The sequence below is a fragment of the Drosophila sechellia genome, chromosome 3L (genome assembly GCF_004382195.2).
Source record: "Drosophila sechellia strain sech25 chromosome 3L, ASM438219v1, whole genome shotgun sequence".
In the NCBI taxonomy this organism is placed as follows: domain Eukaryota; kingdom Metazoa; phylum Arthropoda; class Insecta; order Diptera; family Drosophilidae; genus Drosophila; species Drosophila sechellia.
In genome coordinates, this window is record NC_045951.1 from 2,007,075 (window position 1) to 2,022,059 (window position 14,985).

Below are 14,985 nucleotides of genomic sequence, written 5' to 3' on the forward strand. Positions count from 1 at the left end.
ATAACATTTTGTTTAGCATACTTATCACACTCGCATGAAAGCCGCCGTCCCACCACCACTTTTGGCCCATTTTCCGGAGCCTATTTTCCGGGAACTCGCCGAGTTGGTCCAGTGATTGATTGGTGCTCCTGGCAGCTGACTGGGACTTCGATTACGTGCGACCATCTGAGAGCTGAGACCGCAAAAGGCCGCAAATTAGCCGACGGGTAAAAGGAAACCTTTTAAAGTCCTCAACTTTCCCTTTTTGAAAAAAAAAATGTGAAATATTGAAACCACAGGCCCTTCAAGCAAACAAAGTTATTTCAATATACCTTCTGGCTTACTGGCTTTTTAAAATAATAAGCTGGTTCCTTTCTCGAATTAAGTCAATCGATTAAGTAGAAGTTGCTTATTTTCTGTCTACATTTTAATTCCCCACGTCAACATGACTTTGTTCAATTTACCTGATTGAACTGTAAACTATGTGTGTCAATCAATTATTACACTCTGGCCTGAGTAAATTGTTTCTTCGACATGTTGTTTAATCATACCTCCTGGCCATGAAAATGATTTCATCACACATCCGAAACACTGCTGCTGCTTACAATTCCCTCAACGATTGCAATGTCACAATTTGCTGTTGACAACACTTTGCTACACATGTACATAAGTACTCCACGGCAAGTTTTCCAGCTGGGCTTTATAGTTTTTCACGATTCCTCATGGGCGAGATGAGTTGCTGTTGTTGCAACTGCAGCTGCTCTGTCAGGTGAAGGACATTTTACAAGTAAATAAATGGGTTTTATTACAGTTTTTAAACGCTTTGCTGATTTTCCTGCCAGCGCAGCGTCAAATGTGTGGCCCCGCCACCGAGTGCTCACTGTAGTCGAGTTGAAAATGTGGCAAAGTTTGTCAAGTCTCACAGGTGAATTAACTTTTCCGCTCCACTCGCTTCTGCTTCTGCTGCTGCTGCTACTGTTCCTGTTACCTGCTGCAGGCAGCCTGCAGCAGGCCAAAAAACTTTCGGGCCAAGTCAAGATGCATTTGGCGAAACTTTAGCAGCTCCGTGAATTGTCAACCGCAGAGCAAAAGGTGGCAAATGGCAGCAGGTGGCATCGAAGCCTTAACAGTCGACTGCCCGCTAAGCCAATGCCCAAGTTATGCCACCGCCACCCAGAAATTGTATTTAAATTGGATGCTTTAATGTCTCCCATTTACCGGGGTCATGTCTGCTTGGGACGTTGGCGGTTGAGACGTTGGTGGGAAACGGAAACTGGTCGAGCTGCACTGAAAGAAACATGTGAAGTTTCATCATTTCGGTTTGAAATGGAATAACACACTGGCATACAAATATAAATTCAAATAACTTTTTGAACATTAATAGCACTGGTATATAAAAATAAATATATAAAGATATATTCTTTCTCCAGTGTACTTTCCCCAAAATCCATCCAATAACGAACCGGAAGTGACTATCGCTCCGCCGATTGAAGCTCGACAATTTGGCTTTGTTTACTTAACTTAAGTGACGACTGCCTTTGCCGCCTGAAGGATGAAAGTTGTTGTCCAAATAAGCCATAAAAGAGCATAAAAAATGTTTCAATTGTCGCCAGCTGAACAAGACTGCAACAAAGTGACATATATATTTGTATATAGATGTACATCCGAGCAGGCAATGAAAATATTTGCAGAGACAGACGGACGGACACGGACTGAAGTTCAGCTCGACTGCAGATGCGGTAGTAAAAATAACAAAAATAAAAGCAGAACAACACGACTTCAGTAGCTGCGGAAAAAGTGTATATAAAATTCACAAGGCGGCGGGGGCCCATAAAAAATTAAATCAGTTTGCGGAAAATACTCGTGCACACTTTTCTTTGCTTCTGGTCCGCCAGCTAGCATTCTCTATATTTTCCTCCTTTCTTAATCCTGCGATGCCAACGCCCTTGGCCTTCCGTTCGCCATCAGGATTTCAATGAAACGCACGCGCACCATTTTGTTTGAGTGATTTTGTCTTGCAGAACGCGTAATTGCAACGAAAAGTTGAAACTCAAGCTCAAGACTTGAAATAAAAAAAAAGCGGAGGAAAAGTCGGCAAATGGAAAGAAAAACTGTTGGTTGCCGGATAGTTATCATGATGCGTTTGGAAATGGACCAGGTCAGGGGCGTTTCAGTGAATAAAGTGGGCCTAGGAATAGGGCTATACCGAGTTTAAAAAAGATGAAGGGCTTGAATAGAAATTGGCCATGAGCAGTAGCTCATATTCAAAGCAGAAAATATAGACAGCATATCTAAAAAAAGGAGATAGAGATATATAATCTCTATTCGTCTTAATCAGTTTAAGACAGCATACCCTAGAATTTATTTTATTTTAACTTAATTTTAATAGACCCACTCGTTTTCTGACCAACTCCGCTCCGCAGTTTGGCTAGTTACTTTTTTAGCTGTTTGTGCTCGCCATCGTTTCAAAAGTTGCACAAACTGTTTTGCCTTTGCGCGGCACTGTAGAAACTTTTCCAAGCAGCATCATTTGTCAGTGGATAAATAGTTTTCCAGTAAGTAGCCAAAGTTATGCTTTTCAGATTATGTGGCCGTGTCTGATAATTTTTCATTGCGATAACTTCAAATGGCGCTGCCCAAAAAAAAACATTATCAGCTACTATATCAGAGATGGGAATTCGGTAGGCCATAAATTCAAATTTCGTTGTGTATTTGGGCAATCCAATTTAGTTAGTCGACAAGACTTGGGACTTAATGTGTAATGTGTAAGCCGCAAACATAATAAATAAGCTTAAGTTTGGTCAATTTGACAAAATTGTTTGAGCTTAGCGCAGAATGCTGGTGGTCTTCAAGGTGAGGATGAGGATGAGGGGCGGTCCAGCGGAAGGGCAGTTAGGGTGGCTCAAATAAATCAGCTGCCATTTAATCTGCCAGCGTTAGCCATAAGCGAATTTATCACGCACTCTGGAGAGGATGAGTGAGGTTGGAGCAGGAAGCTACATATATACAGTGTATATGCCCAGGAAATATCTATGAGCCGAGATTTTGTTGCGACGGGAACCATGCTCCTTTTCTAATCAAATTTAACATAAATGATTGAATACAATTTTAACCACAAATTCTGGAATGCTGTCATTGATTGAGCAGCCCACAGTTTTAATGCAGTTAGCAAAAAAAAAAAAAAAAAATAAATACAAAAAAGGAACCCAAAAGGCAGACTTTTCCTTGATTGATGAACTTAAAGTTCGTTGTCCGCTTCAGTTGGTATTAAAAAAGTGAGGAAAAAGCAGGAAAATCGGGACAAAACTTTCTCTGTAATGTATTTTGAAACCACTTGACAATAAATGCGAAATTGCAAACGAAGTGCACTCCATTGTGAGCCAATCCCGAGTTCCCTGTGTAAATGTAGCCATGCAGTTGCTCTCTAGTGACCCCCTGCCTCCACCCTTCTATGTACGTCTATATATATATAGAGTGTATATATATATATACTCCGATCCGATCCGAATCCCTTTGCTCCTGGCATTGTCAGTGAACATGGCGTGGGATTTAAACGTTGTGTCAACGGTGCAAAGGTAATAAAAGTAGCGCACTCTTTCTCCTGCTGCAACTGAAATTAAATATTAAATGCATCCCCCTTGAATGCTGATAGCTCTGGGGGGCTTTTGGGGAGGGGGGTGGTGGTTGTAAGGGAAAACATGGATTTGTCACTTGTGCACAGATAGCAATCTTCCTGATTGGGATAGAGATATGGACTCCAGAGCAGTGTCGTCTAGGTGGTGACAATGAACGCATAAATCTCTTAGATCGATTGCACTCTCTTTCTGCGAACAAAGAGGAACATCATATTTAGATTGATTAGTCTTGTAACATAGTTAAGTAACATTCCCACACTTGCCATTTGAAATGTCTACAAATGACATCCAAGCTCCTAAGCAATCTCGATTGTTGGCCAAGCATTCGCAGAAATTTAGCTGATCGAAGCGGCATAAAATATGCTAATTTTTTTTAATAAAATCTCGCATAAAAATACCTTAAATGCTTCTCGTCGCTTGTCCTGCGACAAATTCGAAATCCCCGGCACGTCCTGAGCGTTGCGTTATTATCACGTATACGCCGCGTTGTGCCGCGAGCCTGGTGCCTGTGGCCAAAAAGCGATTGCGCCGAGAAATGGCTTTAATTTTGATGTGAGGAATTACCATTCAGGCTTTCAAATGCGCCCGTTTCTTCGGTTTGGGAACTTGTTAAAGTTTAGTAGGCCTCAAAATGTCATAAAATTTAATGCCAGCTCCCTTTTTCTTTTTGTTGGCTCTGTGAATCTGACCATGGTCATTTGTTTGGGCTCTTTGTGGGGTATGTGGTGTGTGCCATGTGTGTGGAGATGCTGCTTGTTAGCGGCCAATGCTGATGATGGCTTTTTGTCTTTGGACGCGCCCGTTTTTATGCCACGTCATAAAAGAGGCTTGAAGGCGTCACACATTACCCCACCTTTTGGCCACAAACAATGCTGCGCTGTAAAAAATATTGATGTGATTCCTTTTAATTCGGTGTAAGCTATAAGAAATGGTATAGTAAAACTCCTATTTCTATTCTATACACTTAGATCTTAGAAAGTAAAATAGAGCATCTCTCTATACAGTCAAACTCATGCCTGATTTCGGCCAGTGCACACGTGAAGTGCCTGCTTTTTTTGGTATATTTAGCTCGTTAGTCGCGCTCTCGCCTATTTTGAGAAATTGTAGCTGTCTGCTAGAGTGGCACTGCATGTCCCCGAATCTGGATCGAACTTCGCCATCAGTCTGTCTGATTGATTAATACATCAATTTGTTATTGAGCCATCTATCTCCTGGTAGCGCCGCTTTCCGCCGCTTACATCCGACCGTTTCCTGCCGCCATGGTCTCCCTCCCATAATCATCATACACTTGACACAGTTTGCAGCTCATTTAATCACCACAATACCGCATAAAAGCTAATTGTGCAAATTCCTTTTCTTCCCATTTTTCCCCCTTGTCGGATCCTTAACCGCAAGAACTTGCCCACAGGAATCGACGACAAAAACGAAGAAGGCGACAACATATGATGAAAGTTCTCCTTAATGACACGCACAAAAAGGCTGAAGGGAACAAAAGGCGGTTTGGTTTTTCTCTTTTTTTTTTATTTCATCCGACGACCGTAAATGCCACAGTGGATGGGGATGTCAATTTAAGGGTCGACTACGTGTTTCCTTGGCTCTTGGCGGAGCAATTTGCACCCGGAATCGGGAACTTAAGCAATTTAAAGTGCTTGTAAGAACACACATTCGGAATTCTTTTGCTTTTCAATATGCCTTAAAGTTGAAGTAATCAAGATTAAAGTCAGTATTTCTTTGAGAATATATTAAAATATATTTAATATATATTTTAATTGAAAAGCAAACTAAAGGGAAGTTTCCGAATAGTTTTGGTTTGTGAAAAAGCTGCTAATCTTTTATGGCTTCCCATCTTTATAGCTAGCAAGTAAAGTGCATTATTCTCCGAAATGGGGGAAATTAAAGGATATCGACTATTAATTTTTATTAAAGGTACTTGATGCGGCAGCAGCACTCTATGAAGCTGCATAAAAACGTCTTTGTCTTTGGCCCACACTCTATCGACCCGACTTGCGGTTAGCTTCATCGATTCTTGTGTTAAATTTTAATTGGTTTTCCCCTCTTAACCGCACGACTTCGTTTAGCAAAGAGTCAAAGACTTAAATTGATTGCCCCAAACGCAACGAACTTTGTCTGCCCCATTCTGTTGTTTCTTCTCCTGCAGCAGTTTCCCTTTTATTTCTTCACTCGCTGGAAGAAATGCACACTAGCCGTGCTGCAGAAAGAAATGGTATCAATAGATGGTTTAGGCAATTGCCCCACAGACAACGTCATAAATTATGCAGTTTATAACGGTTGGGAGCCACAGAGGAGACGTCTGTGACAGCATTCAATATGCGTAGTTAAGCAAGTTGTGCAATTTGTTTGATTGATTGACTGCCTGATTGAGCCGAGGTGCGCCGAGTTGCATTCAGTGCAGTTCAGAGTTCACTTGAGTCCTTCGAGTCGAGTGCAGTTTAGCATTGGCTTTACTTTTGCAGGGATTCGGCTGTTAAGGGATGATGATTGCCAACGGCTTCAGTTGGAAGTTAAACTTTGGCCGTATGACCTTTGCACTGGCAGAAAAGTATGTCACAGAATTGAAAATAAATTATATGTCCAAAATATTTTTAGATTTAATCAGTAGTTCGTCTATTTAAATAAGTTAAAGCACATGTATATCAAGTGGAAATGCTATTGCACCCTTGACATCTTCCCTCTCGATTTTTCCTGTGTGTCCGTCCTTGTTGCATGAGGCAGCTGCTTTCGTGTCCCGGCGCAATTAAAAGCCAATGAAGAATCACGCTTTTTAATTGTTTGCACTCGCTGCCTTTGATTGGCGCTTTAAATGCGGAGCGCACATAAAAGTTTAATCGCTCGGCGCCGCACGAAATCGAGCATAGGCAAGCTAATTTGCAGAAGGCCGGGGTTAAAGTGCGGCTCCCCTGCAAATTGAATCATTTTCTACTGGAATGGGATGCCACTGCTCGCCCAGGTAGAAGTTGAAATATATATATTATATATTCTTATCGCAATTGGCGATCAAATTAATTCATGCCGATTGATTGATTTAATTGGATCAATTACAGTAGCTACTCAGTTACAGTTGCATCTCTGAAATGACCATTAGCGCAATTGAGTTAGTAGCCCACCGTCTTTACTCGACTTGTGCAGTTTCCGACTGCGTGGCTAATGATTTTATGCTTTCCTTTTATTTCAATTTCAGCAGTTATTATAATTTTATTTTTCCTTCCGTTGCGCATCGTAAAATCAAGACCGCAGCACACAAAAATTCACGAAAGAAATTTTGAGCATTGCTTCCTTTATGAGCAGCCACAACCCCCCACTCCGCAAAAGCCTCCTCCGCTCTTAATGTTGTTGTTTTTTCGTGTAAATTTATAATAACTTGCATAAATTAAGGCTGGCGCGCTTGCAATTGAACGGAACTGAACTCCACCACCGCGGCGAAGGGGAAACTGAACGAAGGTGTGGTGAATTGCGCTCGAACGGGGACTCCCCTGATTTCCCCTGTACAATTTTTTGAAACTTTGGGTGTGTGTTTCACTTTCTGCCTTTTGGTAAATCTCACATAATGCCTATGGAAATGGTCAAAGGGTCCTTCGTCCTTGAGTCGAATTGGCAAATTTTATATATGATTAGCCAAACTGGCACATGTTGGCCAGATATTGTAACATAACATTTATCTGTGCCTCCCACACGTCGAACAAACTAATGAGGGTCAGCATTTCTGACATCGAGACACGCCCACATGCCCCGCCTGTCATCCCAAAAAAAGGGTCCTTTAGGTCCGTCCTGCCTATAAGTTCCACAAAATCTCACTCCTGCCAACTTTAAATTTGCATTTAAATTTCTTGTGTTCTCGCCGTCGCCTTGCTCTTTTCCGGGCCGCTTTAAATTATGCATCAAAATAGTACACAAATGTTTGTGCTCCCAGTGAAAGTAAAATGAGTGAAGGTCGGCTGAGCGGCTGAGCGGGCGGGCACATAAAAAAATAAGTAGTCTGTGGGCGTGGCACTTTTCTGGGCGGCTTGCAATATTTGCGATAAAATTGGTCCTGTTTTCATGCACATAAATTTGCTTTAATGCGCTTAGCAAGCGTTGGCAGCGCCTCGATTTTCCTCGTCTCTCGAACTTTTAGTCCATCTATCTATCTCTATTTGCGGGGAACATAAATCGAGCCAAGAATTTTGATAATGACACGCAGGTCTGATTTCCTTTTTTATATCGTTTCGCTGTCATTTGCCTTTTGCCCCAAAAATGGTTTAATTAATTAGGGGGCAGCATTTTAATTAGACTTAAGTGCTGCTGCCGCTGCGGCGGGAAGACCAATCATTAAATGAGCAAATGCTTTAAATGCCAGTAGGTAGTTATAAGATGCGTGGGTTGCTTCTGGGATTTTAACGGCTCATTAGGAAAATTTGGAATTATTTCGGGTTGATTACAAATAATTGGGTAGATGTGCATAATTTAGTATGAAATACATCCTGTTCCGTAAGAGTTTATAGAGCATATTGTAATTTGCTCTCTTAAATGCATAACTATACTTATAAAAACCAATTCTGTAGCATACTTTCCAGGGCATCTTAAGAGACCAGCAAAAAAGCTGGTTCTTAATCAGCTTGAATTTGCTGCCGTCACTGGCACTCAATCGCAGAAAAGGCGAGTGGGTCCTGAGTTCCGGGCTAAGAACATATCGAGTAACCCATTTGGGGCCGCAACCAGAAACTGACCCACTGAGCATGCAAACAAAGGCGTGGACTTGCGACTTGCCAAGACAATGCTCGTGGCATCCGTATGTGAAAGCATTTCGGCGGACCGACTTCGTGTGCCCACGAATGTTTGTGGGACTGTGTGCATCTTGGCCAAACAAGCCAAACAATGTAGACAATTGCTTTTAGAGCGTTGACTGATGACAATCGCAATCACTTTGCCGCCCACTCAACCTAGATTTCCACAAGCTAAAGCAAACAAGGCAAGAGGCAAGAGATTTCGGCAGTAGAATGTTGGATGTTGTATGTTGGATGCGGGATTTGGGACGATGATGCTGCTACACGTACCCGATCTCCAGTTTCTAGTTTCCAGTTGCCAGTAGCCAGGTAGCGGTGGCATTCGCTGGCGCTCAATTTGTAGTTTTCGGCATGGATTACACATACGCCGTGTGGTGCATTCAGCTCGCTTGTCAGCTTATAATTCAATTCGCCAGCAGATGCAGCTGCTGCAGCATCCGTAGTTGCTATATCTATATCAGCTGCCCCAAATTGACAGACAAACTGCACACTGCCGTGTGCATGGCAAATTGCATTAGCTGTCAGAGGGAACTTTTAGCTTTGATTGTGTAATTTATACAAAGATTTGACCTGCACTCGCTTTGAGTTCGTTTCGCCATGCAATGCCGTCGGCCAATAAGTGAAAAGCATTCTTTGCGCGGCTCAAAGTGAAAGTTCTTTGACGTGCAGTACTTTTTGTGAAAGAATGAGCTTTAAAACCATCAAAGGTAGCGATTGTGTCTGAACTTTAGATGGAACTTAATCAATTTATCGCATTAAAAGAGCATTATCGAAATACTTGTGGACAGTCAAAGTTCCGAAATATAGCAATCCCAAAGTTGTCCCACATTTCGACACTCACGCATGACAGGAATGAGTTCAAGTTGCTGTCACTGGCAAAGATTTAATGCTTTTTGCGCTCACCCAGTCCGTTTTTATTTTTCTCCCCGTTGCTTTGCCCTTTATTGAGAAACAGCTGCCATCATAATTCAATATTTTACACTCGAATGTACACGGAACAGAACTTGACAGCGACAACAACAAGGATCTGAGCAGCGAATGAAAATGTTTACACGCTGCCGAGTTGCTGAGCTGTGAGCTGCTGAGCACTTCGCACAACCACGGCCAACTAACTGAACCGAATGAGTGACTTCCCCGAGGACGAGGAAGGGGTAGGGTCCTCCAAGAGGCGCCAGCACGTCTCCTGAACGTCCTGGGTGACTATAAGGAGCAGCAGCTCCTGTGCCTTGCACTGAAAGTAAAGTGAAATATGGTATACAGTATGTGTGCCTTATAAATAAGATATTGTTCTGATCAAGGACCAAAAAGCTATTCAGCTGTCTTTGCAATTAGAAACAAAACTAAAAGTAAGCAAAGATATTATTATGGGAAGAAGCAATACACTTTCAAAAAACACGTTACAATTTTAAAGGAAATCAAATTGAAAGGACACAATATTTTAAGTAAATAATTATTGAACATTCACGTTTCTCTTAGTGTAAGCATGTAAGCAACAGGCAGCAGAATCAAAGACGAATTGTAGCCAAGGTAACCAGATTGGCCAGCCGCCAAAGGCCTTTGTTTAGGCCCACCTTCCACCCTCCGTGTGCTTGGGGCAATTAGCATGGTGTAGTTAATAATTACATTTAAGTCCCCCAATTCGACCCGCCCCAAATCATGGGGTTTCATGGCTGTCACGCCAGCCACGTCTCATTTAACATAATGATCCTGACTGCATTCGGGTGTGGGTGTGCATGGTGTAGTGGCAGCCAGCAAATTCAATCAAAGATTCTCACACAACTCAACTGCAGTAAAATGGCTTACCGCAAATGCCAAAAATAAGACCAGAATTGCAGGTAAGCAGGCGCCTGGAAATCCAGTTGGAGCGGCAACCGAAACCACAGTCCTGATACCCAACAGACAGCTGGCTATAATCCATTTTGTGTGGGGCTTTGGCAACTGCACTTTGAGTGGAGATTGCCGATACCTTTCATTTAATGGGGATATTATAGAAACAGTTTGTAAATTCAATCGGTTAAAGGTCAAAGGGTATTCAGGCCATGCCGGGGCATTAATCTCTCGAGTCTTTGACTTTTATACAAACATGTATACAACGTTTATGGTATTGTTCTCATTATTGTTACTTAAATACGAAAATTCAATCAAGGATCTACCGGATTTTAATCTCCTAAAGCAATGCACTCAACGACTCGTCTGCTGTCTGACTTCAATTTGCCGTCTGATATTTAAACGTCGGGACACCTGTGCGTATGAGCAATAATTTCGCAGTGAATATCACGCATTCGCCGCGTTTAACCTTTGAAAGAAATTGTGCGCTCAAAAAGCATTTTAAAGTCCTATTACACACAGAGCAGAGCCACAACAATTTATATGGAACACAGCTTCCCCTATCTGAGGAAACCGCAGTGAAAAACGGAAAACTTTTTCCAGGCTCGATAAGAGTTTTTTAATTTGTCTAAAAACGCAAGGCAAAGGTGCGGGAGCGGTGGAGTGTTCCCTGCCTCTATCCCTATACCTATACATATATATATTTATACATATATATTCGTTTTGGGCGAGAGTCGTCGAGTGGGCGTGGCCGCGTTGAGAGGCGAACTTTTTAGGCGGCGTAATTTATGCACAATGAAAGCGTTTGGGATTAAGGAGACACAAAAACACCGGCAAACGGGGCGTGGCAAAGGCGTCGTCTGTGGCGCGGCGTAAAAAAGCAAGTGCCCCCCGCTCCTGTTTATTTTTTTTTTTTTTGTTTTTTTTTGCAAGGCAGACAGGTGTAGCAGGCAAGCCGGAAAATTAGCGGAAAGCGTTAAAAGCGCTCCCCAAACGGCAATGTCGCGGCGTGTCTAACCTTAGCTGGAACCCCTGCCCCCTGGAACCGCCCACCACTTTCCCCGTTTTTACCTGAGGCACCAACTTTTTGCATAACCGCAATTAAACACTTGGAAAAACATCAATACGTAGATCAAAGGAACTAATATTGAATTCTTTTAAAGTGGAATCAAGTCAACTTCATTGTAGGAACTACAAAAGCAATTAGGTTGCTTTCCAATTGTAACATGCTATTGTAGATCATTGAAATTAAAAATTATTAAAAGCTTATTGAGAATTGTTCTGAGTGCAACTGACGCCACTAACTAACTAACTGGTGCAAATGAGAGCACAGTTTATGGCTTATTGTCGTTGGTGTTGGCGTTTCTGTTTCTGCTGCTGCTGCTGCCATTTTCGTGTTGTCAAATTCGCCGGCGGACAAGTTGGCTTTTTGTCTCCGCGTGTGGCACTTGCCACCATATAGTTTAGTTTGCCTATGCGTTTGGCTTCTGGTCCTCTGGTCTCCTGCAGTCCACGGCGTAATTACCTGGACTCCGGGCCATAATGGGACCACGTTGTTTGGCAGCTGCCTGGCGGCCACATCGGCTCACAACAACAGAAACGGGAAACGAGCGTTTTGGGCATGATAACTTTGTCCCAAAAGTTGTGAATGGGGAAGCGAGCTGCGAGATAGGATAACTTTTTGCCCGAATTCGTGTTTGAATTGGTTCGGGGGCAAGTGAGACGAACTAGCCGGGCTCAAAACACTTTGATTAACTTGAAAGTTGGGCGTCGTTCCAAAGCACGGATGTAAAGCGTATCTGCAGTTTTTATGTTTCGCCAAAGTGTTTTTGAACGGGTTTTTTAATAGATTTAACTTTATACAAGAAGAAATGCTTGGTTTTAGTAATATACTTGAAATTAATTTAATTTAATTGCAGATTAAAGATATTACATTTTACTGCTTGTACCAATCTATATTTATTTCTGAACTCTCATTTTTTGCGGATTATAATGTAAACATTTAATTTGAGGCCACAATTCAAAGTTATTGTTGGTGTTTCACTTTGTTTTCGTTATGGTTGTTTGTCATGCATATCAAACGCTTCATGGCCAGTGAATGCTCCCCAAAAAATGCCCTCCTTATCCATGGGGCTTAAATAGCCATTGGTTTTAGTGTTGTTATTGCGTTGAGTTTTTTCCGTTTGTTTGTTATTTTTTGGTTTATTTCTGGTTTTGCCTGCGGCTTTGGGGCGGCTTAAAATTGGATTTGCGTTTCGCTTTGACATCGCCTGTTTTTGTTGCTTAGCCGGAGGAGCTCTGTCCACTTTTTAGAGATTTCTGCTCACCTCCACACACTTGTAAAAATGTCACTTTAATAACTTTGTGTTGCTATCTTGGCTGCATTTTTTGTATGGTTTTTTGGCTTTTATTTGGTCGTGTTTTTTTGTAGCACGTTTTAATTGCCCTTGCAGCAGCTGGCAACAATTCTGCTTTTGGTTTTGGCTCTTCTTCATCCGTTATTGTCGTATTTTTAGACGTGCCACAAATCCCCAACAGGCCAAAACATGGACAAAAAAAAAGGAAGAAACATTTTGTTTTTATGACTGCCAAACATGAAAGAGACACGAGCAACACAATGCGAACAATGTGTGAGATTTCGCACGTCGTTATAAATAGCAATAAAATGCTACAAAAAATTTGTCTTAGAGAGGAAAACAATTTCCAAATTGGAGAAACTCAAATTGTAAATTATAATTTGATTCCATAAATGCGGGCTCCATTGTGTGGCGGCGGGAACACGCAAATAATTTTCCAGCTCTCCCCGGCCAGGGGTCAAAGTTGGGTCCCCTATCCACACTCCACACTCCTCCCCACCCGACTCCATTCCACTCCTCCGTTGGAGGCATTAAATTAGCAGTCTGTTTGCCAGTGCTTCCCCCTCGATTCAACCAACTTTTCTTGGTAAGCTGCTTAGGAACTGCAACAGAAATGTAACAAAGTTTCGCCAAAGTCCACCGCAAAGTTATGGCCACACAAAAGTTAATTCTGAATGGCTGCGCCTGTCGCTATGCAGCACATTTTCCACAGATGAAGGGTAGCACAAGGACTATCTGCAGACGGATGTCAATTCCTTCGGGAATTCAGAATATTATACAATACTTGGTGTATAATCCAGACTAAATCCTATCTTCAAAAACAAAGTAACAAATCGCATAAACTATAAGAACTTCCATATTCTAAATCGAATTTCCTATATGGCTGGCTATTGAAATCCCTCGAAGTATCAAACACTTCTACATTACGCGGTATCATGACTGCTCTTAATCATTTACAAAATCTTTTTCAATTACAAGCGGAATGTAAGAAACAACACCAGGGCTATAAAATTCCCTCGTAATTATTTGCACAAAATGCTTAATTGTTTGCGTTTTACAGCGAATTTCGTTGAGCGCCCCTGGCAAATATTGACGCTCATCAATCGGTGTGTTTGTGTGGCAGTGAGTTTTCCGCTGGTGGAAAAATTATCGCACAGCGTGTGAAAAAAGTGGAGGCTGCGCGCTCTTTGTGGTTCTTGTTGTTGTTTGGCATTTCAATTAAATAAATAGGCTTATTTTTTTATGGAGCACAGCGGCCGCACCAAGTAAAATTTAAATAAAGAACGGGCAAAAAAAATGGCGCTTGAAAATGGTATACTCGTATGTACATTGTACACTGTGAATAACTGAGTGTGTGTGTGTGGTGTGTGGTGTGTCTGTCGAAGCATTGAACCAGTTTCAAAACGACACGCACACATGTGGAGAGGGGGTGGAGCCGCAGAGGGAAGAGCTGCACCTTTTAGTCAAGTCTCTGGTTGTACATAAAAAAGTCAACAGACAAACAAACAAACAGACAAACATGTAAATTATGAAAAATGTACTAACAAAGCAGCATAAGCACACATACACCAACACTCAGGCTGAGCACACGCCGGTTCCAACAGCAGAGTCCACGAAATTAGAATCTTTGGGTGCCTAATTCACAAAAAGAGTTTCGGGTTGAGAGTAGGTGCTGCTGCTCTATTGAAATAATATTTCCAGTTCAATCCCGACGTTCACTGGCCATTGTGGGCCAATCTTCACCAGCATCATACAGGCTCCGTGATACGATCTATTGTTACTCGATCATGGAAGCGTTATAAGCACGTTTCTCGTCATCCGACAGCGGAGATCCCTCGAGGCTCCAGCGATATTCGCTACGGGAATGAAGGGGCGGCAGTGGAAACGGATATGATCTCATCAAGAAGAACAGGTCCATTTTTGGCTCTATGAGATTTCCATTGCAACTGCTTGAGGTGCGTGCGTCACTCCACTCCGGATACATATTTGTTGGCATGCTGGGAAATGAGTGGTCCATTATGGGTGCGAGATGGAGATGTTGGTTTCCTTGGGAGTGGTACTTTTTTTTTCTATTTTTAAAAACTTTGAATTTTGGAGACGGGTGAAGCAGACAGCTGGTAAACGTCTGTTTTCGCCTGAATCTACTCAAACTGATTAAAGTTGGCAGGGTTTCTCAGTTAGCACAATAGATTGGAGCCTAATCAGCAAATGAAAGAGAATTCGAGCCATAATGATATGGCAGACTTGAACTATTTGTGTGCCGTCGACTGTTTGGGAGTATGTACATTCAGAATTACTGCGTCTCGTTAGCCACCGACTGAGGCTGGTCTACCTGGTCGGTCTGCCTTGCGCTGCTGCCAGTCTTTTATTTATTTTTTTTTTTGTTCTGTATAGACTCTGTCCAAC

The 14,985-nt window shown here is 42.2% G+C and overlaps 1 protein-coding gene across 1 annotated transcript; it reads right to left on the minus strand.

Moving 5' to 3' along the window:
• Window positions 1-14,101: 14,101 nt before the first annotated feature.
• LOC116801078 lies at window positions 14,102-14,740 on the minus strand. The gene has a single exon (XM_032718625.1). The coding sequence runs from the start codon at window positions 14,594-14,596 to the stop codon at window positions 14,357-14,359; it is 240 nt and encodes a 79-aa protein (XP_032574516.1). The 5' UTR covers window positions 14,597-14,740; the 3' UTR covers window positions 14,102-14,356.
• Between the last annotated feature and the right edge of the window lie 245 nt (window positions 14,741-14,985).

Bases quoted from the DNA above. Each gene is read 5' to 3' on its own strand.
- LOC116801078 (XM_032718625.1), bottom strand. From the start codon at position 14,596: ATGGACCACTCATTTCCCAGCATGCCAACAAATATGTATCCGGAGTGG.